The sequence below is a fragment of the Papio anubis genome, chromosome 2, assembly GCF_008728515.1.
Source record: "Papio anubis isolate 15944 chromosome 2, Panubis1.0, whole genome shotgun sequence".
Lineage (NCBI taxonomy): Eukaryota > Metazoa > Chordata > Mammalia > Primates > Cercopithecidae > Papio > Papio anubis.
This window is the reverse complement of record NC_044977.1, coordinates 33,689,060-33,717,005: the sequence shown is the minus strand read 5'-3', so window position 1 is coordinate 33,717,005 and position 27,946 is coordinate 33,689,060. Positions and strand designations below refer to the sequence as shown.

At 38.1% G+C, this 27,946-nt stretch overlaps 1 protein-coding gene across 6 annotated transcripts in view; it reads left to right on the top strand.

Moving 5' to 3' along the window:
- Positions 1 to 27,946, top strand: part of CCDC191 (coiled-coil domain containing 191) — an 88,674-nt gene that overhangs the window by 28,105 nt on the left and 32,623 nt on the right. For 4 of the 6 annotated variants that reach the window (XM_017955165.2, XM_017955167.2, XM_021934071.1 and 1 more), the window contains 7 exons: positions 6,229 to 6,419; positions 14,065 to 14,314; positions 18,985 to 19,439; positions 20,202 to 20,314; positions 22,448 to 22,530; positions 23,601 to 23,702; positions 26,170 to 26,244. In XM_017955165.2, the coding sequence (XP_017810654.1) occupies positions 6,229 to 6,419; positions 14,065 to 14,314; positions 18,985 to 19,439; positions 20,202 to 20,314; positions 22,448 to 22,530; positions 23,601 to 23,702; positions 26,170 to 26,244 (1,269 nt within the window). The remainder of the gene's footprint in view (positions 1 to 6,228; positions 6,420 to 14,064; positions 14,315 to 18,984; positions 19,440 to 20,201; positions 20,315 to 22,447; positions 22,531 to 23,600; positions 23,703 to 26,169; positions 26,245 to 27,946) is intronic. The other 2 variants (XM_003893944.5, XM_031663026.1) reach the window with 2 other exon arrangements.

Sequence of the window (27,946 nt, the reverse complement as noted above, 5' to 3'; positions counted from 1 at the left end):
TTAACTGTGAAACTCTTATACTGTTTGGAAAATGGCCTTCTTAATTCTCATCCTATTCTGAAATACATTTTGGTTTTCTTAATAAGATTAGAAACTCTATGATCTTTGCTGCTTGTGAAAATTGAAGAGAACGATAAAATATGGGTGACACTAACCTACATCTTAATTATTTGGGGGAAGGTTTTAGTTTGTTTATTTGGTTGGATTTTTCTTTTAAAGAATGAAATAATAATGATCCAAAGAAATCATCATTAAAGTTATGCTTGTGGCGCAGCACCTTCCAAAAGTCCACCTCAAACTAAACCAAGGAAACGTAGGGATACTATATATGGAAAAGAAGCCTGGAGTTTTTCTCCAACAGAATGACGAAAACTGTAGTTAAATATCTCATTTATATACCATGATTCCTTTCCAAAGATCTTAGTTTTTCAGGACTGCCTACACACCACTGAGGCAAAACCATTTCTGAGCTGACACATAGCAACCATCCTCTCAGCAATGTTTTCTTATGTTAGGGGAGGGAAATAAAGGAAAAACCTCTTTAGAAATAAAACGAAAGAAAAAGAGAAATGCCAGCACACACACAAAGATTATTGGGATTCATGTAACTTTCCCTGCTAGGTTTATTGCCAAGGGCAATGTGTGGTATATGTCTTGGGAGGGGTTTAAAGCATTATTATATTTTACTTTATGTAGCCAACTCTGTAGAAATTTTCCATCTAAAATGTTATCAGTTTTGGTAAAGAAATTGTTTATTTTGTTATGTTCTTTCTTTCCTCACCCTATAAGTAACCCAGATGTCCCATTCTCACGGAGGGGACAGTGAGGACCAATTTACCTAAATATTGTGCTAGTGTTTGGCATTTCAAAGTTCCATGAAGCCTTTTTTATTACAGAGATTCCTGTTTTTAAATATATGATTTTTTTGTCTTTCAAAACTAGTACTGATTACATTTTGATTTTTAAAAATTGAAAAAAGAGACTTTGGCGTAAATGAAACCCATTCCCTAAAATTGTATAGAGTAGACTATTTCCCCCCTAAACACTAGACATTTCAGGTGAATATCATAAGGATCTTGAGAGCCATGTGGGTGAGGAATGAAAGGCACCACGTCATTGTCTTACTATCACAGTATCCTGGAGGTGAATCAAGCATTTGTCTGATATATTCTGAAGTAAGCTGTGTTCTTGGCATAGTTCGTGTGTGTCTGGCGGGGGCCAAGGATGAAGGGTGGGCAGATAACAGGGATTTTGGTAGAGATGGGGAAGAAGGTCTCTAAGGGACATGAAGAAAGATGGGAAAGAGAAGGTGACAGGGAGCCGTAGGTCTGCCTTTTCTACAGACTTGAGGTCATGAGAACTCATGTTCAGGGTATTGGGAAAGGAGCCCCATCCTAATGTGTGGTCAGGTGATAGGCTGCATTGTGGTCATTCTTCTGTAAAGAACCCAGAGAATTTTATTGGTTAAGCATTTACTATTTGGTGAGACTAAGGAATTGCTTCTTGAAATTCTATTTCTAGAGTGAAACAGCGTAACTATTAGATAATTACAGCAATATTATCAATTGAAACTTTTTAGCAGAATTAAGAACTTATAAAATGGCCTTATGTAAGGGCATATTGACATATTTATGGATAGCATGATACAATATGAGGTATCAGTGATTTATTTTTAAATACTTCAGAAAAAAATGTTGGTTGGGGGAGAGATGAATTAAGATTGGCAGAATGTTGATAATTTTTGAAGTTGGGTAAAGGTTTATTCTTTGGTTCTGCTTTTAGAACAGTGATAGGGATTGGGTTTTTTGTTGTTGTTTTTTTTTTTTTTTTCAGTTGAAATGAAGAAGGAGAAAAAAATTTAATATAGAAGTAAAATGAGCATCACGTCTTCCAGGATATAACAGAAGTAGTTTTTTTGTCTATAGCCAGGGGTATCATTTCACATGGCAGTGGTTGTCAAAGTTTAGGCTTCTAGGCTTTTCCATGGAACCCAGCAGCAAGTTCAGGTCTTAGCACTGTGTTCTGGGAACTGAGTATATTTTCTCTAATGCAATTAGTTATGAGCATATGTAGTTGGGGTTGAGGATTACCATGATTTCCTGTCTTGTCTTTGGGGTAAAATTATGAAAATCAGGAATAGGATGGGTCAGGGGTATTGCTTTTCCATTGCAGAATTCAATACTGCACTTCCTACTGGAGATTTATTTTGCCATGACAAAGATCCCATTTTTTATTAAATTTTTTTCTCCTTCCTCATGTCAACTTAAAACTAACTCTCTAATCCCCAGGGACTTCATAGCATCTCTGGTGTCTTCTGCCCAGCCACAGTAGCCCGCAAAGGAAAAGGGAAGTTGGGGATTGCTCCCTTTTGTAGCAATAAAGTTTCTGTTCTTTTGGCCTGAGAACAGCAAGGAGTCACTTAGGGGCCTGGGTGTGGAATGTAGCTTTCTTCCTGACATTCCAGCCTTTGCCAACTCCCCTAGACCATTAGTTGCAACAAAGTTAGTTCTATTCAGCAAAAATAAATTGTAAACTTGTTGACATTTTTGTCCTCTTAACAATTCATTGTTTATTTTTCCATGAGGGAGAATTTTGATGCAATTATCACTGAACTTTCTGACAAAAGAGAAATAGCTGAGGAATTTTGATGAGTTACCCGCTTCATTAATCAGAACAAGCATCTCTAGTGACAGGGTTAGAATTACAATGAAGATTAGATAGCAAATTGCTGTTCCACCTAACGTCAATCATTCCTAGTGACAGTAGTGTGATTACACTTCAGGGAAGAGCTTTTCTGGCTAACAGAACGAGGGCAACTCCAGTGCAGGTAATAAATTTAGCAGAGCGAGCTGTCATTTCTTCTCTTCAGTGGAATCCTTAACAACCAAATGATGTATTGTGGAAGATTTTGTGTGGAGGATACCATTTCACTTTAAAACTTTCTAAATTTCACCAGGTAGTATTTTATTTTAGAAATTATTATAGATAGGTACTTAGGAACAGTTCTTCCTCCAGTGACTTTCTGTAGTTTATTTACCTATATCAAGCCTTAATTATTACCACAACTATGATAAAGAGATGATGGAAGTTAGGAAAAGAGTGCCTGACTATATTTGAAAATCTATCAGAACTAAAAACGGTATAAAAATAAATGAACTAGGAAATAAATGGGAGGGAAATCAGACTAGTTGCCTAGCTAGTTAAAACTTAAGTTCTCCTGGCTTAAACAGAACATATTCCTCTTCCAACCCAGTTGTGGTTTTAAGTCATACGTCTTGTTTTAAAAAGCAAAGGGATAGAGCGCTATGGTAGTTCCAAAGTATAGAAAACTAACGAGGAGAAGCAGGTCTGGGAACATCAGGAAGTAAGCTGGGGGTAGGGAGGAATAGAAAGAATAAATAGTTCAGGACTGTGGAAGTGTGCCACCTTTCTAAATAAAAACAGAACTAGCATCTTCTTCCAGAGAAGATGGAACTGAGTATATTCCTTTCCCAAATATTTTCTTCAAACACATTTATGGGACTCCTGTATACCTGGATAATGTTTGCTATGAATCAAGAATAACTAAGCAGCTATTCTTGATTCACACTTTATTTTTTTAATTTAAATTTTAATGGGATTGCTTTTTTTGAGCAGGCAGGGAAAAAACCAATAGCAAGTCAGTTTCAAGGAAGTAGTTGCTATACAGGTCTGTCACTTTGCTCTTGTGTTAGCTTCTCTGTGGTGAACCTGAATTATAGACCTTTAAAACTGATCATTTTGGTCTGAAAGTCTCAACATAAGTATTTTTAAATAAACATATTGACTATAGAATTTATAAACTCAAAATTTCCCCCCCTACATTCAGATATGTCCCTAACCAATGCTTTTCTACCATGGTAAGTTATGTATAGAGTTTCCTTTCACTATGAAAGCGCCAAAAATGTGCCCTTCTTTTTCAGGAGAGATGTTTTTGCCTAATAGATTAGAGTCATCAGGATGCTGGAATGTTTCAGTTTCAGCCTTAGATGTACCACTAACTCTTTACTTGTGATTTTAGTCATTAAACTTTTCCCTACTTGAAGTTTTAGCTTGGTGAAGTAAATCATAATAATCTTTATAATCTTTATTTTATAATGATGGCTTGCAAATTAATAAATATATTACATGTAAGATGCTTTGAACTTTACAAAGAAAAGGAATGTCAAAATCAAAGGACACTATTAATAGTGTTATTATTGTCAAGATGGATTATGTTTGTACTATTTTTCATCATTTGAAATAATCCTGAAGTTAAAATTAGAGATAGCTACACATAGAATATTTTACCAAGTCATTCAAGAGGACTTCTTAAAGGGACCTGGTAAACAGACACAGAACATTTTCGTTAGACCATGGCACACAAGTTAGCACCATTTTTTTTCATGCTGTGTTTTGTGGAAGAGGTAAACAAATGATGCAAAAGGCATACCCCTCAACCTGGCAGCTATATCTTTTCTCCCTGTTACAACTGAAAGAGTGTCCAGTATTCAGCAAATACCCTTTCCTTCCTCTCTCCCTTCCCCTCTTTCATCCCCTCCAAGAGATCTGAGGTGAAGGTCTAGAACATGTGCCTCATTTGACATAGGGAAAGGGCTTTTTAAAGTTTGCCATGGTTTCTCCTAATGAGAAATTATAATGAAGAATATTGTTTAGTTTGTCAGAACAAGAATATAAACTAATACCCTGTTTAGAAAACATTTCTGGCCAAATGGACAATTTCTAAGAATTCTAGTAGATGCTTTCTTATGTTATTGGTCTTTTCATTGATACATCCTCTTTCCCTATAACTTCTCAAAAGTAGAGGTCATGTCAAACAATTTTGTGCAGAGTCCCCAAATTGAAACACAGTGATGGTTGCTTAGTAAATGTTCAAATTAAGAAAGTTAAGTATTTTTATAGAGAAAGAAGCAGTAAATATTTGCCTGATAAATCTGGCCCATCCTTGAAACTGGTCATCAGGCATCCTCCATATTTCCCACGAAGTCACTTTCTATGAGGTTAGTTTTTGTTTTGATGCTCCCCACACTCAATGCCACGGTCAGATTTACCATTCCCATTTATGAGACCTATTCCCTTCTCTCAGGAGGCTCACAGTCTAGGGGAAAAAGGTAAACTGGTAATTATGATATAGTGTGTTGGGTGTTTTGGCTGAAGAAAGCATAGATTGCTTTAGGAAGACAGTGGATGGGCAGTTACATTTAGGTAGAGGGACTGGTAATAGGAGGGCTTCCTGAGAGAGGTGACTACCGAAGTAGTTAGGCAGAAAGAAGGCAGAAAAGAGGGACAGATAAATTAGTATTAGGTTGGTGCAAAAGTTATTGCAGTTTTTGGCTATGAAAAGCAATGATAAAAACCACAACTACTTTTGCACCAACCCAATGTGAACATAGATAGGAAACTATGAAATGGCATGGTTGATGTCAAGGCCAAAAGCTGAAAGTAATTTGATCTAGAAGGAATGTAAAGTTTGCTGAAAAGAGAGAAGATAACAGGCAAGGACTAGGTCTCAGTGATTTTCTTAGACTAGGATCGTGAGTAAAGTACTGCTTTGGGACATCCTTAGGGTCAGTAGACCTTGTCTAATTTGCTGTCAAATGCATGTAGCGGAAGATTATAGGCAACCTGAACATCTAGTCGCTCTAGACTCACCAGAGCCCCAAAGTGGTCAGTGGTAGTAGCCCAGCTGATTTTGTTGTTTTTAGCTGTCTTATTCTCAGGGACCAGAGACTCCATCCCATCTTCATGGAATCTCTCACGTTCACTTGTGTAGGGCACTACACGGTAGTTATAAACGGTAATGGTGTTATAAACGGTAATGAATTAAATGGTTGGTATTTTGAGCTCCAAGACACCTTGGCGGGGAGTCATGTTGGAGACAGGTTTTCAAGCTTCTCAAACAAGCCCCTTGGTTCATGTCATAGATGTGACTTATTCCAGCTCCCCATGGGACTGGTGGCTTACAATGAGAATGAAGTATTTTAGTTTAAGTTGTGAAAGCTGAGAATGCCTCATTTGCATGATTGAATATTCCTTGTCATTATTAGCATAAAGGAATTGTGTTTTGTCTCTTCCCTTCCATTAAGACAACAGTTCCTATATTTGTTTTTAATAAGTGTGAGGGGAAAATCTGAGGAGAGGGCTGTCAGTGTTAGATATTAGAAACACTAGTGCTAATGGATGGTGATTTTCCTAATGTGTCCACTGCAGTGTCAAAAACGGTATTTCTCTGCCTGGCACAAGCTGATTCTTGATCATAGGATTAAGCTGGGGAAAGCTGGGACCCTATCTGACTGGAAGATTCAGCTGAAGGTCCTGCGGGCCTGGAGAGACTACACAAGATCCCAGAAGTTGCAGCGGGAGACTCAAGCCTTGGAAAATGATCTTAGGGAAGAAAACAGGTATCATTATTTGTATTGTGAAAATCCTTCTAGTATGTTTATCTAGGATATTTTCCTCCTGAAGAATCCACAAATAAACTTTACACATGCTGACTAGAGTAATCTTATCCACTTATAAAATACGGAAATCACAGTTTTTCTCTGTTACATCTCAAACTAGAAAATTTTAACTGAAAATTATAAGTAAACAAAATTATTTAAATATGCTAGCCAGGAGCAGTGGAGTGTGCCTGTAATCCCAGCTACTCAGAAGGCTAAGGCAGGAGGATCTTGAACCTAGGAGTTCAAGACCAGCCTGGGGAACGTAGTGAGACCCTGTCTCCAATAAACTAAACTAAACTAAACTAAAATATACATTGTACATGATCTTCTTTCTTTAAGGGAAGCAAGTATTAGGATTTTCCCTTGCGTTCTGGTGTAGTAGCATTGTATCCTGGACCATCTTAGAATTCAAAAGAGGGTGTTTGGCTTATATGCCAATAATTCTCATTCATAGAAATCACTGTATACACATAAAATGTTAATTAAGGACACAGAGAGCATCCATCTGGGAGGGCCAACCTGCCAAGAATGCGTCTTCCTGCTCTACCATCTTTTGTTCCACACCTTATTTAGAGGTTTTTTGACACCTTTGTAACAGCTCCTTCTTATGCTTGTGAATGACACAGAATTCTGTCTTTAAATGAGGCTTTCTTTATTCCATCATCTTAAAATCAAATACTTCTTATTATTTACAAGTTCAAGTTTGCATTCTTGAATCAAAATCACAGATGTAAAAGGAACCATTTGGTTTTTTGTTTGTTTTTCTTTATTTCTTCTTTAAAAAAGTGATAAATGATGTGCAGAATGTGCAGGTTTGTTACATAGGTATATGTGTACCATGGTGGTTTGCTGTACCTGTTGACCCATCCTCTAAGTTTCCTCCCCTCATCCTCCACCCCTCAACAGGCCCTGGTGTGTGCTGTTCCCCTCTCTGTGTCCATGTGAAGGAACTATTTGTTTACTTAGGAGTTGGGGAGAAATCCATGTTTTTATATGTAATCACTTCTCTACTGGCAGTGCTGTCATTCATTCAGGATGAAAAATCACATAAATGATAAATGCAAGTATTTTTACATAGAAGGGCATGGTGCCCCTTAAAGTTGAGTAATCCTGTGATAGCATCAGGCCTGGAGACTGGTGCATGGCCCCTTGTCCTCAAACAACTCACAGATGAATGGGCAAAAGAAGATCTAGAGACTGTACAGGTATTGAGGAGTATTGTTAACTGAATAATACATCTCCATCTGCTGCTAAGAACATGACAAGAATGTGTAGCTGTGGCTAAGGAGATTCCTAGAGTGCCAGGAAAGGCTTTATCAAGAAGATGGGTCTTGATCTGAGCTCTTCATGGTCAATAGGATGTTCCTAGGTAGAGACAGGGAGACTGGGATGATGGCATGAAGCATAGCCATCTGGATTGGCTGGAGATTATCAAGCATGTGGTCGTCAAGTACATCAACTTCTGAATGGCCTTGAATGCCAGGACATGGAGTTAAGGTAGTCTTTGGTTAAAAAAAAAAAAAAAAAAAAAAAGGTGAATCCTTGAAGGTTTTTTAAGCAGGAGGGTGACCTAGTCAATTTCCCTTTCCTATGATATGCTGGGAGAAATCTTTGGTGAAAAAAAAAGAGGCCAACACAGAAAACTCTCTCATAGTTTGTTTCTTAAATCTGAGGACCTGGTGATTGATACAAGGAATTAGGATGATAGCTCACTCAGAAAGGAACAGCTGGCAGGATTTGTTGGATAAAGAAGGGAAACTGGGGTTGTAATGTGGATGCAGTGTGAATGCAGGCATAAAATGAGTGGACACTTGGATGTTGAAGTTAAAAGTGGCCTATAAGATTTACATGCTGGAAGAAACTTGTATAAGGAAAATCTGGAAAATTTAAGATTCCATTCCAATTAAACTGTTTAAATATAAAAGCACTAAATAGGGATTTCATAATAGCATAATGTGCCAATTTTTTAAAAAAGATCTTCTCAGAACTTTTTGTCTTGTGTCTGTGAATTATTTTCAAGTGACTATTTTTAAATGTTTAGAATGGATACTAAACATTTTTTAACTGACAGAGTTAGAAAATATTTAACTTATAATAATTTTTTACTATAAAGCAAAAAACATCCCAGAGCAGGAAGGCACCTCAAGGATCATCTGATCCAGCCCCTCTTTTTACAGATGATAAAAGTAAGGCCCAGAGACAGTAAGTGACTCAAGGTCACAGAGCAAAGAGCAGCCTCAATGGACACTAAATCCATACCTGTTGAATAATAAGCACATCAGGGAACAAATGAAGAACTCAATTGCTTCCTCTCCTGCAATTTAATTTGATAGGGTTTTGAAGCATTCTTTCTAAATAGACAGCTCAGGGATAAGAGAGAGCATTTATTATCATGGTTACTCATTGTAGAAACTTAGCTCTGACCAGATTGACCAAACACAGGTGATTCTGTGGTTCACTCACCTGGACATTGAAATTACTCATTATGTTCATTATTTAAATGTCAGTTGTGTCCTCATCCTCTAGTTCCCTCACTGACGTGTGTGTTTGCCACCTAGATTTCCGCTCACTGGCCTGTCTGCCACGACGGGCCTAGACTTGTGGGCTTTTTTCTTTCCCCCCTTTTCTTTCTGTTCTTCCCACTTTCTCTCTGAAGCAACCACAAATCCCTCTCTTTTTCGTATTTGTAATTTAGCAACCATCTTTCCTTTTGGAGCGTGTGCTGAGTCTCACTTGCAATCCAAGGATTCATCCACTTTTTTCTTCTAAAAATGTGTCTTGCTTTTCCTAATGGGAATTGTGGTTACTCTATTTTTGTTCATCTTTATTATTTTAAAATAAGTTATAGTAATGATGTTATAAAATTTCCTTACAATATTGTGATGCAGCTTCAACATGAACAAATTTTCCAAACCCTGAGGATTCACTTAGTAATACAAGAAAATTCTAGTACACACACTAAATTAGACCCTTTGAGATGGTGGTATTGAAATTTATACTGTATATTCAATTTCCTTAGCATGTTCACTTTTGAAAGTTGGTTCCAGATCTTCCATTCCTCCTCTCCCACTTTCTGTCTGCATTTACAGCTAGCCCCAGACAAAATTGGGAAGAAACAGGGTTTGTTTTCAACATCTGCACCAAAATCTCACAAACCACTACCAAAAAACTTACTCATGTAAGTATGTATCCCAATAACTATGGAAAAATTAAAATAAAAATTTTAAAAAATCTTCTGCCAGTCCTTCCTGAGCCCCGCTTCCCAGATTTCTCAATTCTTTCCTGGGGCGCATCTCTGCCCTTCTCTGTATTAACTTCCACAGTCTTTAATCCTGCCCTCTCCTGTACCAGTGCCCTGGGCCTTTCCTGGAACATGCTTTTATCTCTTCCCTTTGTCCCTCAAGCCCTTTGTTCTTTGTTACTGTAATTCTCACTTGATATGTTATCCCTCCTGGGACGTATTTTTTTTTTTTTTAATTTTAACAGGCACTGTCTGGAAACAGTGCCCAAAGTGGGAGTGACAGAGATTTGAGGGTACTGTGGCAGGCCAGTGAGAAAAACTGGCCCTTTGGCGTTCTTCAAACCATCTCATTTGTTTGTTCGTTCATTCGTTCATACTGTTTGATTGGGATAAATTAATTCAGTCAACCAGCTTTACTGATGCTTACTGTATGCTAGATCCTCTCCTAAGTCCTGGGGATAGGATGGGGGAACAAAAGTATTTAACATTATTGCCTTCTAGTTTTTTTTATCTAAATGGGGAAGTTAAAATTGTACCCAAATATTTAACACAATTGCAACAGAAGACACCATAAGATAAATACTTAGGAGTGACATACACTTGGCTATCCTTCATTATAATCCCCTGAGGAGCTTTCTAGAAATAGAAATTCATGAGCCCCACCTTCTGAAAGAGGCAGAATGTGGCTCACTAGAAAAGGGCATTTTTTAGTTTGGAGAAGAACTAATAAACTAGTACGTAGGCAGGCTTGTGTAGGAACAGGTCAGGGTGAACCCACCAAGCTCACCTGGAGGCCGGGAGGAGAAGTGAGGCTGAATTGAAAACAGGCCATCAGATATTCTCATTTCCAGTATTCCGGATTTCAGTGTTCTTTTGGAAATCATTTACGGAGTGTGCCTGTTAATCATGTTCAATTGTCCTTCCTTCTGCTCACGTGGGTATGCAGGTGAGCAGCCAGAAGCCGCATGGTGTCTTCACCTGGTAGAGCTCCTGATCTCTCTATCACACAGGCAGAGGACAAAGCTTTCATGGCCTGGCTCACTTTAAAACTTTTTAAAACAGAGTTTAAAACTTTAAAACTTTTTAAAACGAAGTTTTTATCTTCCATTTTGTCCCTGGGGGCACCTGGCACATTATTGAATGCATGAGCTTATTCATTCCTACTCCTGCTGAACCTGCTCATCCCAAACGTAACTGTTCATGTCACTGCTTTTTTATGTTCTGCATCAGATTACAGCACTCAATCAGATCACCAGCTTGTGATTATGTGTCATTTTTCATTTGCTTTTAAAACATTCAAGACACTTTTCAGATATCTAGTAGTCTTGTCCTAAGATAGTGGGTATTACCTTACATGTGAATTGTGTTCTATATTTTCAGGGTTGTTTTAAATTGAATTAGATTCTCAGAAAAAAAACTCTTGTGGGATAGACAGCATAATAGGGCTTACTGACACTGTTTTTGAGGATGAATCTGGGGCATAGAAACTCAGTTTCTGGCCCAATGTCCCATATCTAGTCAGCATTCTTCTCCTGACTTGTAAGTTCCAAACATGCGCCAGTCACTTGGTATCATTGAGTGTTCATCCTGGGCAGCAAAGTTCATACTTAAATTCCTACTCAAACCTTTTGTATTTCGTATTCTTAGATGAGCAGAGACTGCCTTTCTCTGCATGCAGTTATATATCATTGTGATGGTCAATTTATATACTCTGGCTAGAAATTCCCTGATTTCAGATTGCAAGGAAATTGTGATAGGCTGTTTTTCATAAGGGAACTCTGCCCTTCCATTTATGATTATCTGGCACCTATGTCTGAAACCATTTCTTTAGGTGAGCATACCAAAGTAAGTTGCATCTGACTAAGGTGTAAGAAATTTAAGTGATTTTTTGCTTTTAGAAATATGTTTTTAGTGTCATCTTTTAAAAAGTATAGAAATTGGCTTGTATGCAGCATTGTCACTCTGCTGAAGTGAGCTGCAAGAGAACAGGAGTGGAACTATCCTTGTCCCTGAATCTCTGGCTTCTGTGCTTCTGCCTTTCTGCCTCAAACCACAAATACAGATATCATAACTACATTTTCTGTTATTTCTTTTTGACTTTTTTTTTTTTTTTTTTGACACAGGGTCTCACTCTGTCGCTCAGGCTGGAGTAGAGTGGCACAATCTCAGCTCACTGCAACTTCCACTTCCCAGGCTCAGGTGATCCTCCCGCTTCAGCCTCCCAAGTAGCTGGGACTACAGGCACTCACCACCACGCCCAGCTAATTTTTGTATTTTCTGTAGATATGAAGTTTCACTATGTGGCCCAAGTCTCAAACTCCTGGGCTCAAGTGATCCACTCACCTCGGCCTCCCAGATTCCTGCGATTACAGGCATCAGCCACTGTACCTGGCCAACTTCGTTTTCATATCACCACACAACCATTATAGAGTGGGCTTTAAGCCCTATATTGAACGTGCATTTTTTTACTCATTTTCTTACTTTTTTAGTCTTGTTATATTTACAGAAGTGTTTTCCTCTTTGCCTTTTCATAGTGTCCAAATAATCTCCTTGACAGTCAAAACACCAGTGCTACTTTTGGCTGTTTGTGCTGTAAAAACAGGAAATTAATATATCAGGTAAATTTCACACTCCTCCTTCCAGAGCAGATTGATGGAAATTGAATTTCACATTAATCAGACACAGCAATGTACATCTTCTATCCTATAGAAATTTATGATTTTTACTCACTTGAATAAAGTGTTACAGAGTTTTTTTGTTCACTATTTATACACTGATTTTTGGAGCTTTGTTCTTACCTGTGTTGCTATCTGATTTATTATTGTTATTCCTTCTAAAATTTTTATTTCAAGATTATTCAGTCTCAGATATTTATTTACATAAAACACACATAAATGTTTATTACCACCTATATTATACTTTTATTACAAAAACCATCAGTAAGTCAATCTCTAAGTATTTATTGGGTACCTATCAATGCATTAGAAGGAAACAATTAAATATAATGAAATATGCTGTTAGCAAGGTTGCTTATTTTTAAAAGAAATATAGAATAGATTAGAAATATCAGAGTATATCTCTTGTGGTAAGGGTAAATATTATTTGGTGAAACTTTTATACACACACACACATAAACTTGTATATTGAGTCACAATGTGACATTTTTTCTTACTGTAGGTTGTAGTCAGAAAAGGTTTAAAGGTCATATAAACATTTAAGAACTGTAGAAATGGTCTCCTGACTCACTGAGTTAAGAACTTTATGATTTGCTTGATATGACCCCAAAGAGTCCATGAGGAGAGTTAAGCATTATGTATGTTTAACAGAAATGGATATGCAAATGGTATGATGGAGAACTTATATGAGTCACCTTTCCAAGATACAATCCAGTGTGTGTCTAAACAGTATTATGTTTTGAACCTCAAAGCTGATTCCTGATACCACATAATAAGTTCCACACTCACAGCTCAGTTCTTCAGGATAATAACCATTCACTTATAGATAGATCTCAGAGGCCTCTATGCTTGAATTCTCAACTGACTGCCACCAAATCTCCTAATGGAGATTCCCATTGGGAAGAAAATGTGGCTGGCTGTAATACCACATCCCAACCTCCCCTTAGTCATGTTCCCTAATATTTGTAAAGTTTCCAGGAATCAAAGTGAGCTTTTTCTTAGGAAGGTGTAGAAAATAAATGAGTTCCATGAGACCAGGGGCCTTGCCTTTGCCCTTCACACATCTAGTGCTTAGCAAGTACCTTCTTGGGGCAGACATGGATATTCAGTTCAAGGGTTTGGTAAATGAGTCCTTCTCTTTAGCAGTCCTTTCCCTGGCCAGTTCTTCTTTCACAAGATCAACCCTCAGAGTTTTACTTTGATTTTGTAAGCCTTATACTTAAATTATTAACAATTTAACTTGTTAAGTGTTATAATTTTGTTCCTTTCTCTTTCTCCCAAACCTGTCTTTTTAAAATTTTCATGCATAGCTGAACCTCTCTCTCCCTCATGCATTCATCTTTTAAAAGTCATTACTTATGTACCCCTTCTTTTTGCTCTTTCCCCTCCAAAAGCTTTCAGAAACTATGGTAATCAAAAAAAATTAATATGCCTTTGTGACATGAGAGAACAGAACAGTTCCTCTTTCTTCTTGAAGGTAATCTGTTGAAGTGCTGACACCTTCTATGAGGAGATCCTTTGCACTGGGGAATTTATAAAGCAATTTCATTTAGCTTAATACAAAATGTTAAGCAAGAGCTAAGATGGAACATTTCTAGAACCCTTTTGGACTTACGTTTCGTTTATATTATCAATTAACAAACTGTAAATGGCTTCTTTATTTTAATGGAAGTGCTTTGTTGCTTAGAAAACAACAACTGGCCGCTGAGCATAACCGGAAACAAGTTCTCCGACGCTGCTTTACAGAATGGCAGCACTGGTGTGGCGCCGAGCTCCTGAAGAGAGAGCTGGCTCTCACAAAAGAGGAAAATAGGAAGAAGATGGATGCACTGCTGAAGGCAGCATCACTGGGGAAACTCAGTGCCAGTGAGTCATCAGGCATCAGTCTCCCTGAGGAGGCAACAGCCGTGGTGGGTCCACCAGTAAGAAATGGACAGGTACATTGTTTTTCCTGCTTAGTCAACACTTGCATTTGAGGTTTGTGCTTTTATAGCTGGTATGTCAGTCGTTGTCAGATTGCCTTGTCTAGGCTATCAAAAGATTAGAGCTGCCTCAATGCACTACCTTTCAGGCAGTGTTTATTTCCTTGAATTGAATCTCCTTTTTATAATCATATGTAAACTTTGGCATCGTTGGAAGTTAGTAGGGATGTAATATCGAGAGGGCATTTAAAACAACTAAGTGAAATATTCCTTTAGGAACAGACAGATAATGCACTGTCTATAACTCTTGAACTCCTCTTTTTGATCATCAGACATTTCCTCTCCAAATGAGTTTGTGACTTAGAAGAGGGGAAATTTAAAATTTTTCTTTTTCTAATAAGCAAAGTCATATGTAGTAATTGTAGCAATTTGATAGAAAATCACAGCAAAACATCCTATAATTCTATTATCTATAGATAATCACTAATAACATGTTAAAGTATAGCCATCTAGTCTTTACGCATATGCAAATTTATCTCTTAATATTTTATTTAGCTTTTAAATGTTCTTTAGTCAGGCCACTGAGAAACTCTAGTCTGCCAAAATTCAGGAAAAGGAAGGCCATGTTTTTTTCTTCTTAATACTAATACTTACTGTTTTTCTAAAAAAAAAAATTGCATTTTCACAATATAACACAAGCATTTTCTGTCATTATGTATACTTCTGCAATAGTAGTTCTCAACTGAGAGTATACCTCAGAATCACATCTACTAAAACAGAATTTCAGGTGTGGGGCAGCTCTGTTTTTTTAAGTTCTGCAAGTGGACGTGGTACACATCCCCTGTCTGAGGACTAGTATTCTATGCCACCATTTTGTAATGGCTACATGATATTCTGTAATGAACCATAAGCTGGAATCTGTTTAGCTCCTCTATTCCTGGAATTTAAGGTGTTTCCAGTTTGCCGCCATTGTGAACAGTGCTTCAGTGAACATCGTAGTAGCTAAATCTACACATATCCATAATGCTTTACTTAGGATAATACCTAAAAATGGAATGCATGTTCTATTTTCATCTTGTGATTGCTTCAACATTTGTATTTCTTTGACTACTAGTAAGGTTAAACATTTTTCTATTGAAAATATACTGTGCACCACATAGCAATGTTTTGGCTAATGACTGACCACATACACAGTGGTGGTCCCATAAGATTATCATGGAGCTGAAAAGTTCCTCTTGCCTAGTGACTTCTTGATGATCTTGACCGTGTGTAGTCCTAGGCTAATATGTGTGTTTGTATTTTAGTTTTTAACAAAAATGTGTTTTAAAATTTTTTTAAAAAACAGCCACTTTGAAAACAGAAAAAAAAGCTTATGGAATAAGTATATAAAGAAGGAAAATAGTTTTGTACAGCTGTGCAATGTTTGTGTTTTAAGCTGTTACTTTATAAAAAGAGTCAAAAAGTTAATAATTTAAAAGTTTATAAAATAGAAAGTTACAGTAAGCTAGGGTTAACTCATCACTGAAGAAAAAAATTATAATAAATTTAGTGTAGCCTAAGTATACAATGTCTATGAAGTCTGCACTAGTGTATAATAATGTCCTAGGCCTTCACATTGACTCATTCAGAGCAACTTCCAGTCCTGCAAGCACCATTCATGGTAAGTGCCCCCATACAGGTGTACATTTTTTATCTTGTATACTGTTTTTACTTTACCTTTTTTATGTTTAGATATGCAAATACTTACCATGTGTTACAGCTTCCTACAGTATTCCATACAGTAACATCCTATCCTGGTTTGTAGACTAGGGGCAATAGGCTACACCATATAGCATAGATGTGCAGCAGACTATACCATCCTGGTTTGTATAAGTACACTCTACAGTGTTTACACAACAAAATCACCTGTTTCTCAGAACAAATCCCCATTATTCAGCAATGCACGACTGTATATATATCTATATATGGATGTAGAAAGATACAGATATATAGTGACTTGTCTCTTCATGCCCTTTGTCCATTTTTCTATTTGATATCTTTATCTTATTTATTAAGAGTTCTTTATATTTTAAGATTATTGATGCTTTTATTGTTATATATTGCAAACATTTTTTCCATTTTGTTATGTGTCTTTTGGTTTAGTTATAGTGTTTGGTACTATACACAGTTGTTAAGTGTTTATAAAGTCAATCCTGTCAGCTTTCTTCTTTTATCATTGCACTTGTCATGTTTAGAAAACCTTGTGGAGAAGATCTTCTACCCCCTCACCTCCACCCTCCACATAATGCTGTTAAGTACTTAATTCAGATATGTGACATTAAATTGTACACTGGAGGATCCCCAGCCTTGCTTTTTACCCTGATTACTGCTGGCAAGCAGGCTGGTTTTAATTTAAGCTTATTCTCTCAGAGAGGGAGGATCATGAAGATGCTTGTTGGGACTTATGTATAACATTTTGGTCCCTTCCACTAGGCAATGTATCTACCTTTATGGCAGATACTTTTTTCTCCATTGAGACCCAAGACAGACTTCTATCTTAAAAAACATCTGTATAGAACCTTTTACTTTACAAAGTGCCACTGTTCTGAAATGAAGAAAAAAAAGTCAGCAGAAAGTATTTTTACCTGTGCAAAACAGAAAAATTACTATATATATATATATATAGAGAGAGAGAGAGAGAGAGAGAGACTCAAGTAAAAAAAGCCTCCAAATCTCTGAAATCAAGAGCAAAAGACTTTATCAAGAAAGGATAATATCGTTAAAAATGGAGCAAATGAAAATAGAAGGCTACAATAAACCCTGTAGAGACTAAGTAAACTAATCTTTTTCCAGAGTGTACAGCAAAACATGAACAAATGAATATATAAAATCTTTAGTTAGATGCTCATTAATTATACAATCATAGGAACTCATGTACTAAGAACACATAAACTGTACCTTGAATTTTTCCAAAATTATCAGTTAGCTAATAGGTGATTTTCTCTAATTAAGTCAGACCATTCACTCCTGCTCTATTATAGAGTGCAATCTGTACCACTAAGCTTTTCCTTCATATTCTTTATTTTCATGTTAAAAAGTTACCATGATCCAAAAGAAACTCTGTCGCTTTACTGAGGGCTTTGACACAGTCTTGCTGGGTTAATAAGGTGTCATTACCACCAAGTTTAAAAGAACCTAAAACATATACCCTGCTTGATACTAAATTACTTAAGCAGGTATTCTCATTAATAAGTGTTCACTGACATTTCTGAAATAAAAGGTTACTTTTAAAAGTGTTTAACATGTCAGAGTTTCCATATACCACATCCTTCATTTCAGTTGAGTCTATGGAAAGCATTTCTATAATCATGAAAAATATTTTTGAGTCCCTAAGGATGGCATCCTGTTAGAACAAGAAGCTTCTGATATTAGATAGCTCATAGCATTTTTCTCTTTAAGCCACTGCAGATGGCAGAATCAAAAACTTAGATCTTAGACCATGGAATCAAACCACTCTAGTAGAGACATTTTAACATGCCATAATTTTGGCCAAGATAACTGTTTCTGAATAAAAGTTCTTGTTTCCTTCCCCTCTGTATAGAACTTGTAATTGAGTATGGTACCTCAGTTTATTAGATGGGATTTATGTAATAAAGCTTTGAGAACTAGTCATATGCTAATACAAAATATTATTAGGTAACATTTTCTTATGTAATGCAGATATTTGCCCAGCAATCCTGAGCTTTCAAATATTTCCCACCCATAGATAGTTCAGGAATAACTGGAGACGGTTAGCTAGGCTTTGATGGGACCTTGATGCTGAAATAAATAAATATCCTGTACTATGGCATATGATTAATTTACTAGTGTCAGGAGAGGCATTGAAAGAACAGAGATATATTATTAATTTGTAAAGATATTCTTTGGTTTTCAAACGTTCTTGAGAAAGAATATATCCTTTGCCACAACATCTTCAAATTTCCACTAAAATTCAGAGTCAATTTATGCATATTAAATTCCTGTTTTTTATATATATATGTGTGTGTGTGTGTGTGTGTATATATGTATATATATTTATCTGGAGTAACCTTGCCTAATTCACAAACGAACTGTCCAAAATAGAAATTTATAAGATAACATTTTTGCTATTGCGAATGTCCTGGCCCATGGCAGTGGTTCATACAGCTGTAGCCACTCTCCCAGTTTTCTTTTTTTTTGAGACAGAGTCTCACTCTGTTGCCCAGGCTGTAGTGCAGCAGCACGATTTTGGCCCACTGCAACCTCCACTTCCTGGGTTCAAGTGATTTTCCTGCCTCAGCCTCCTGTAATCCTAGCTGGGATTACAGGTGCATACCATCATGCTCGGCTAATTTTTGTGTTTTTAATAGAGACAGGGTTTCACTATGTTGGCCAGGCTGGTCTCAATCTCCTGACCTCAAGTGATCTGCCACCTTGGGCTCCCAACGCACTGGGATTATAGGTGTGAGCCACCATAGCCAGCCACTCTCCCAGTTTTCACGGTGAGCAACAATGCATGTTTTAAGAGTCGTGGCCTCTGAGGTAGCCAGGCCAGGAGCACAGACCACCTTTACCTGCAATACATGGCAGTTGTGCCATTAAACAAAACAATACTGACCTCATGAATGTTGAATTTCATCAGCACAGTCCTTTAAATAGTTGAGTTATAACATGTTTCTCTCTCTCAGGTGACTGCTGTGCCCCCTTTGTGGGAAAAGCCTCCCTTGGGAAGCAGTGATTGTATGCTCAGTCCTCCCCTAGGAAGAACAACAGGCAACTTGCAGGGTTCCCTTCAGAATGTCCCTTTGAGTGCACCTGGCAATAAGCAGCACAAGACCCTGGGTGTTGAACCCCCTCAACTGCCTGGCAGCAACGAGACGCTCAGAACCACCAGCCAGAAAGCAGAACCGCTTTGCTTGGGTCATTTCCACAGCCGCCATGTCTTCCAGCAGCAGCTGATTGAGAAGCAAAAGAAGAAACTTCAGGAACAGCAGAAAACAATTCTCGAGCTGAAGAAAAACCAGCGGCTGGCAGAGGCTCAGTGGGCAGCAGAGCATGCCTCAGCAATCACAGACGCACAGAGCCACCTGCTGTCAAAGCCCAGAGGAGAAGAGGAACCAAGAACCTGCCAGATGCTTGTGAAGTATGTCTGTTCTATCAGAACTCTCTGGACTCATTTTAAGGGGTTTTTCACTTGGGGCTCCTGAGCTTCTTTGTCCTGCTTCTGAGTTCCATGATCTTTCCTTTTCTTTGATTTTGTGCTCTCAAAGCAAAGAAGCCTATGTTGCGACTAGCATATGACAGGCATAGATAGTCAAGGATGCCTGTAAGGATCCGGTTACACAGTTAGTGTTTGGGTCGTGGCTGCTTTTGAGGATCTCTGTTACTATGCCAGTTAAACAGAAAAATGCTTTCTTGCTCTATTTCTGGGTTTCTAGCTATGTTAAGTGCTGAGAAGCCAAGTCAGACAACATCAGGTCCCTGTGGAGCAGCCCCTGGGCTGGCTTATTTCCTAGCTTAAATTTGTAGTTGTTAGGGATAAAACAAAACATCTTTGAGCCTCAAATAAGAGCCCAAATTTCTGAAAAGCCATTTAAGATGGTTTCAGCTGTGCTTGAGACATACTCATTGCATGTGGTAAATGGTAGGATAAGATGTGGTGATACTTATGGATTTGAAGCATTAGGATGGGAGTCAGAGGACCTGACTCACTGTGTAGACTCATGCCGATCACGCAACCTTTCCGTATCTCATTACACACATTTATGGCGTGGATATGATATGTAGTTATCTCAGAGAATAGGGATTCATTAAGGTCTGTAAAAGGCTTTGAGCTTCTCAGGTCAAAGGACTTTGAAGGAAACTGGTTAGTAATCTAAATTCTTTTCCTTTATTTTTCCCCTAGTTCACCTGTTGCTTCCCCTGGGACTGAAGGCAGTAGAAGTGACTCCCAAAATTCTCTTTCTGGACGCAAAAGGAAGCCAAAGCAATTGATGACACCACATCCCATACTAAAAGGCAAGGCTGTCTCGGTGGTGCCTTGGTGGTTGTAATCTCTCCTAGAGTAGAATGTGTATACTGGTACTGAATTCTGACGACTCTTAAGGTTTTGAGACTTGACAGAACCTGACATCAAAAATCTCAGAACGGTAGACATGTGAGGAGTGGAGTACACCAGAAAGCCCCAGTACTTTTTTACTGCCCCTTTTGCCAACCTTTTTGGCATTCCCAACCAATACACACACAGAAAAAACATAGCTGAAAGGTGTGTCATTTTTCTGTAATTTGAGATTTGGATTGTGAAAAAAAAAAGGGATAATTATACAAATGAGAAAGCTCTGAGTTGCTGCCAAGGACAAACACTGGTAAAGGTCACCTGTCATCGTACTTCGTTAATGTTCAAATATTGATCAGTTTACAGTAATCCAAGCTAAGTTATTATATCATTTTACAATGTTGTAACTTATTGATAGGATTTTAGTAATGAAACCTACAAACCAGATATCTTCATTTGATAATATTTTTGATGCACATAGAAACATTTATTTATTTGGTACAGGTAGGGTCTTCCTGTGTTACCCAGACTGGTCTCAAACTCCTGGCCTCAAGCAGTCCTCCCACCTCAACCTCCCTAAGTATTGGGATTATAGGCATGAACCGCTGCACCTGGCCAGAAACCGTTATTTAAACTAAACTATGTGAATAGAAGCATTCTTCAGAACCCACCTAGTGAATCTGCTAATTGTTTTTACTATATACTTCGTCCTTCACTGTACATATGTTTGCATGTGGTGGTTGGCACTTTGACAATTATATTGTGGTTTGTAAATTTGATTTTTTACCTGTGACAAGATTGCTGGTTTAACAAGAAGTAATTGCAAATGAAGATACTGTGCCTGCAGTCAGTTCCTATTAATGAAGAAATTGGCAGTCTTTGCATTAACTATCTGCCAGGACAGCAATTTATGCTGGCGTTGCCTGTCGTTAAGCTTGGTCAGGAAATGCCCAGTTAAGTGTGATTTTTTTTTTTAAATTATTGTTTGATCAAGGAGTTAGCTATTTTAGAAGCCCAGTCTACTTTCAAGTAGTCTTTTAATGATTAGATCTAGAAAAGATGGGCAAAGGGCATATTACCAGAGACTCTACTTCTTAGGGGTCTCTTACTTTAATCCCCTAGTCTATTTCTGCCTTCTGAGAGACAATTTCACTCTCGCCATCTGTGGCACTACCATTCTTCTTCAGCAAAGCAGACACTTAATATCTGTAAGAAATAGCCTGGTGAGTTTTTTGTTTATTAATTCTTAAAACTTGGACTTAAATTCTTTTCTCTGTAATATGGCACAAGGAACTGAAAGTAACTATTGGCTGGCTTAGGTGAGCACAACTTGATACTCCTCCCATCCATGCCCTTCTTCCTATGAAAGCCCCAACTGATTACAGAGTCATATTATCAGACCATCTTGCACATTTGTTTCTTTTGGATCGATATTTAATAGACTGTCAAGAACAGGATTCTGACACTCAAATTCGTTCATATGCCAGTTCTCCAAATGCCTGGTACAATTCCATTTCCTGCCCATCTGTATATCCAGGCCTTAAAACTAGATTGAAATATCTTCATCGTGACCCCAAACTTTAGTTTGTTTGTTGTTGTTCTTATATATACAGACATATGTACAGTGACTTAAGAAAAATTAGCAGATTCAATAGGATTTGAGGAATGATTCTACTCTCAAAGTACTTGTTAGGTGTAATTAAAGTTTCCTGCATTCATCAAATATATAATCAAATTATAATTCTGGTTTCTGGGTTTCATATACTAAAAGTCTATCATCAAGGCACATTATAAATCAGTAAATCATTTTTTATAAATCATAAATCATTTTTAATCATTTTTAATAAAAATATAAACAAAACAATTAATTTATAAATTGTTCCTCATTGCTGAGGATGGGATAATAAGTCTTTAACCTATAGAGTATATAAGTTCTATTTATCTTTACATATTTTCTGAGATTGTGAACTTTCAACTTACAAGAAAACCCTAATAATAACACTAAATTTTACTATGAAATGGAGGCATTTCTCTTGCAGTATTCCTCATATTTTTTTCCATATAAAAAATGTTAGAACTCTGTTACTATTTTCTAGCTATGGAAGAGAGAGCAATTCAACGGGCTGAACGTAGGCGAATCTTGGCAGAGAAGAAGAAAAAACAAGAAGAAGAAAAATTGGTAATAAATTCAAAATGCAAACTGAGTCAAAAAAAAAAAAGGATTTGTCTAGGTCTTTCTTAAAAAATGAAACCTCACTTTTTCAGAACTCTTGAGACAATAGAGTTACGTCAACTTTGGAAATGGTTTTTTGGCCTACTGGCCTGAATTCTTTGACAATTTTAGGAAAATAAGGGGGACGGAAACATCAACATCATTAACACAGCAGGAAGAAAATGTTATAAAAGTTGATGAGAGCCAGCAGATTAGAAGATTTACACATAAACAAGATTAGTGTATTATAGGCAGATGTCTGACCTAATGAATTTGCAAAGGGGGTTAGTTCTTATCTTCCAAAGTTTTGACCTAGACTATCCGAAGTAAATTTTGTAATTACCAAGAAAAAATAAACAGTTCTATCAGTTGGGAGTTTTCTGGTGAAATGAAAGAAAACCTTTTTCCTCCTAAACTGTTTCTAACTTGGAGTTAGTTTTTCACAGATGGCAGTAAGAACTAAAAAGTCATCTTTTTTTTTTTTTTTTTTTGAGACGGAGTCTCGCTCTGTCGCCCAAGCTGGAGTGCAGTGGCGTGATCTCGGCTCACTGCAAGCTCCGCCCCCTGGGTTCACTCCATTCTCCTGCCTCAGCCTCCCAAGTAGCTGGGACTACAGGCGGCCGCCACCACGCCCAGCTAATTTTTTGTGTGTTTTTAGTAGAGACGGGGTTTCACCGTGTTAGCCAGGATGGTCTCGATCTCCTGACCTCGTGATCCGCCCGTCTCGGCCTCCCAGAGTGCTGGGATTATAGGCGTGAGCCACCGTGCCCAGCCAAAGTCATCAGTTTTAAATGAAAAATTAGTGATATTATTTATGATCAGTCTTTCCTTCCCAAGTAGAAAAGGATTCTTTTGGAGAAACTTTTAAGTTACATAACTGATGACATGTTGATTGAGTTTTCTACTTTTATCACCAAGTGCAGACTTATTCCAGAGATAGGACAGGCACTTTGGTAGATTGACTATCCTAAACATAAAAGATCACATTTCTGTTCAAATTGAGGGTTCTGATTTTTCTGGGTTCTAATCTCAATCAGGCCCAGTTAAAGACCCAAGAGGAGGAACGTCAGAAAAGGGAGGCAGAAGAAAAGGAGGCACAGCTTGAAAGAAAACGAGAAGAGAAGAGACTGAAGAAAATGGTTAGTATTGTCTATTTGGTCAGTCCCTGTATCTTGAGGCTTGCTGTGTGTGATACTGTGGCCCTATCCACCCTCTTTAAGCCAGAACTTCTATCTGGAATACTCTTCTCTAACCTTCACTTCTTTTCTCTATCTTATTTAGTGAAAAGCTACTCATTCTTCAGATCTCAGCTCAAACATGACTTTGTCTGGATTAGCCTTTCCTGCCCTGCCCATCCTCCTCTCCACTCAAAGTTAGGTAGGGTTCCCCTTTGTGGACTCTCGTCCAGTATCTTCCCGTCAGAACATTATTGACACTTATCATTGTGCATTTGTTTTATGGCTGTTTTATTCATTTCTACGTCCCCAACTAAACTGTAATCTCCATAAGAGTTAAGGGAACTGTCTGGTGTTGTTCACCATTGTATTGGCACCCAGCAGATACGTGTTTAATGAGTGAATAAATTAATTAACAAATGGAAGAAGAAGTGATAATACACACAGAAATAATAATACACACAGAAGAAATAAGAGAAAAAGCTCTTACTCTAAGGTTATTAAATTCTGCTTGGGAAGATAAGGCCCAAAAATACAAACCTGTCAGAGACACTGTAGTAGATTATTTGCCATCATGTGCTACATAGACCAAAAGAGATCAAGGGGCCAGACGTGGTGGCTCACACCTGTAATCCCAGCACTTTGGGAGCCTGAGGCAGGAGGATTGCTTGAGCCCAGGAGTTTGAGACTAGCCTGGGCAATATGGCAAGACCCTGTCTTGACAAAAAAAAAAATTTAATCCTGGGAGCAGTGACACCTGCCTATCTATAATCGCCAGCTACTTGGGAGGCTAAGGCAGGAGGAATCTTTGAGCCCAGGAGTTCAAGGCAGCAGTGAGCTGCGATTGTGCCACTGAGCTCCAACCTGGGCAACAAAGTAAGACCATCTCTAAGAAAAAAAAAAAAAGAGAGAGGGAGATCAAGAAAGTCATACAAGGTATGTTTCATGAAGAATTTGGAAAAATTGGAGGCATTTTCATGAAAAAGAAATTTGAATGGAGAATTGTATTAGTCAGGATTCTCCAGAAAAAGAGAACCAGTAGGACATATAGACAGAGGGAGACTTATTTTGAGAAATTGGCTCACGCAATTATGGAAGCTGAGAAGTCCCATGATCTGCCATCTGCCATCTGGAGACCCAAGAAACCCAGTGGTGTAATTTCAGTTCAAGTCTGAAGGCTCAGAATCAGGGGAGTTGATGGTATAAATCTCAGTCGAAGAGCAAGAGAAGACCAATATCCCAGCTCCAGATGGCAGACAGGAAGAAAAAGGGACAAATTCTTCCTTCCTTCTCCTTTTTGAAAGTTCTATTCAGGCCCTCAGCAGATTGGATGATGCCCACTAACATTAGTGAGGGCAATCTGCTTTACTAAGGCCACCAACTCAAATGCTAATCTTATCGAAAGACATCCTTAAAGACACATCCAAAAATAATGTTTAATCTAGCACCCCATGGTATAGTCAAGTTGACACATAAAATTAGCCATCACAAGTCCACCCCTTGTCAACTTGGCACCCATGCACATCTCCGTAAACCATCCAAATAAAGACAATAGCACGATCATAATTCCACCTAACATGATACAACTATCCAGCATACAACGGAAAACATACTAAACCATTCCTCAGAAGAGGAGGTAAAGTCCTTGTCTGATGTTTACTCTTCTCCATGATATCCCATAACTTAAATACTTACATAGCATAAATTATGTAATGTTAGCAATACTTAAATACTATGATAGAAAGTTACATGATAAAAGAATAAGAGAAAAGAAAATACACAAATGTATTCATAGCAAAATAAAAAGAAAATACTCATGACTATTACAGTTTTTGTTTCTACAGCTGGTTACATGGTTGTAACTGGTATTTATAAATACCTTCTTCCACTAACCCTCCATATTCCTCTTGCCTTCAGCAAGCACCTCAGCTGCTTGTGATTCTCTACCTAACAGGTGACCCAAACCTTCATTCCTAAAGCCACAGCAACATTCATTGTCCTGCTTAGATTAGGTTGTAGTTTTCCATTTACTCTAATTACAGGACAGTGTTAATACTAAGAGGCACCCTAACAAATCTCCTGTATTCCAAATGTATTCTTTCTTACCTTCATGTAGAGTAGTAGTTCAGTTCCCCCTTGGCAGGCAGGATCAGTCACCCCAAGCTAGCCCCATAACTCCCTTCTTTGCCTGTTGATTCAGTGGCACAAGGAGCCCAAAGTGGCCAGGTAGCAGTCAACTTGCAGTTAAGTGGAATCATTATGTCTCTTGGTGAAAGCATTCTTCCCTCTGGAACTAAGACCTCTAGGCTAGTAAAGCATAAAATCATGGGAACAGGAAGACAAATTTTTGCTAGTGGTATTACTAAGAGTAATAGTGTACCATTCTCATTTCCATCTCTTGATTCCTGGGCCCTTGAATCCTGGCTATCAGAGAAACCATGCCATGTATTGGATACTGATTAAGAGGATGTACGGACTTCTGAAGAACCTTCCCGAGCCCTGCAAGGTATTGCCACCTAGCTGGTGCTATAACTAAATCTTCAAAGGGCTATTCCAATGTTGGATCAATCCACCTGGTTCTGGATGGTAGGGAACATAGTAGGGCCAATGAATTCCATGAGCATAGGCCCATTGCTATACTTTTTTGCTGTGAAGTGAGTTCTTTGGTCAGAAGCAACGGCGTGGAATATGATGACGGTAGATAAGGTGAATCTGTAAGTCCACAGATGGTAGTTTTAGCAGAATCATTGTATGCAGGGAAAGCAAATCCATATCTAGTCTGTTCCAGTAAGTACAAAATGTTGCCCCTTCCTTAATGGAAGCAGTTCACTGTAATCAACCTGCCCCCGGGTAGCTTGCTGATCACCCTGGGGAATGGTGCCATGTCAGGGACTCATTGTTAGTCTCTGCTGCTGGCAGATTGGGTACTCGGCAGTGCCTTTAGCCAGGTCAGCATCGGTGAGTGGAAGTCTATGTTGCTAAGCCCATGCATAACCTCTATCTCTGCCACCATGGCCATTTTGTTTATGAGCCCATTGGGCAATCTCAGGGGGTCAGAATCATCAGTATCATAGTCATCCCCCTCTACAGTTTGTTCCACTGAAAGGTCTTCAGGGGCAGTAACACCAGTGGAGCTGTCATCTCCTATGATAGTGATGCTTTCTTCTTGAATACCTCTTGAAGGAATGCCTAAGGCTGTTTTACAGTTAACTTTTGGGTTTTTTGTTTGTTTGTTTGTTTGTTTTGAGGTGGAGTTTCACTCTTGTTGCCCAGGCTGGAGTGCAATCGTGCGATCTCGACTCACCGCAACCTCCTCCTCCCAGGTTCAAGCGATTCTCCTTCCTCAGCCTTCCGAGTAGCTGGGATTACAGTCATGCACCACCACGCTGGCTACTTTTTGTATTTTTAGTAGAGATGGGGTTTCTCCATGTGGGTCAGGCTAGTCTTGAACTCCCGACCTCAGGTGATCCGCCCACCTCGACCTCCCAAAGTGCTGGGATTACAGGCGTGAGCCACCATGCCCAGCCAACTTTTTTTTTTTAATAAGGAGTACAATCTAAAATAATGATAAAATGTATAGTGTCATTCTCAAGTATTATGTACTTCACATAATTATATATGCTATAGTTTTATATGACTGGCAGCACAGTAAGTTTGTTTATACTAGCTTTACCACAACTGCTTGAGTAATGTATGGCACTATGAATTAGAACAGCTACAGTATCACTGGGCAATAGAAACTTTTCAGCTCCATTATAACCTTATAGGGCCACCTTGGTACATTCAGTCTTTCATTTACCCAAACATCATTAGATAGCATCTGACTGTATATTTATTTTATACTTTGGGTTATTAAAAATACTATGTTAGTTATTTTGTTGCTCAAATTGTTTCAGCTTTGGCCACTGGGAGCTCTTTAAGGTTGGCTCCTATTGTCCCTTTGATATACCCCCATTATTTTGTGTTTTTTGGGCACTTTACTTTCTGATGCTATTCATCTTTTATTTTTTCATTGCCCTGCCCTCACGAATAAGCCATTTCTCTGAGGGTTCTTAGTTATAAATGGTATTTGGAAAGCAATATCTAAGTACTGAGGGTGAAATTGCTACTGGGGTGTCACTGATTACAGGACCTTGGCAGTTGGAGGTAGGTAATATATGTATACTATGCTATGTATACACACCTATCTGTAATCATTCTGTGTCTAT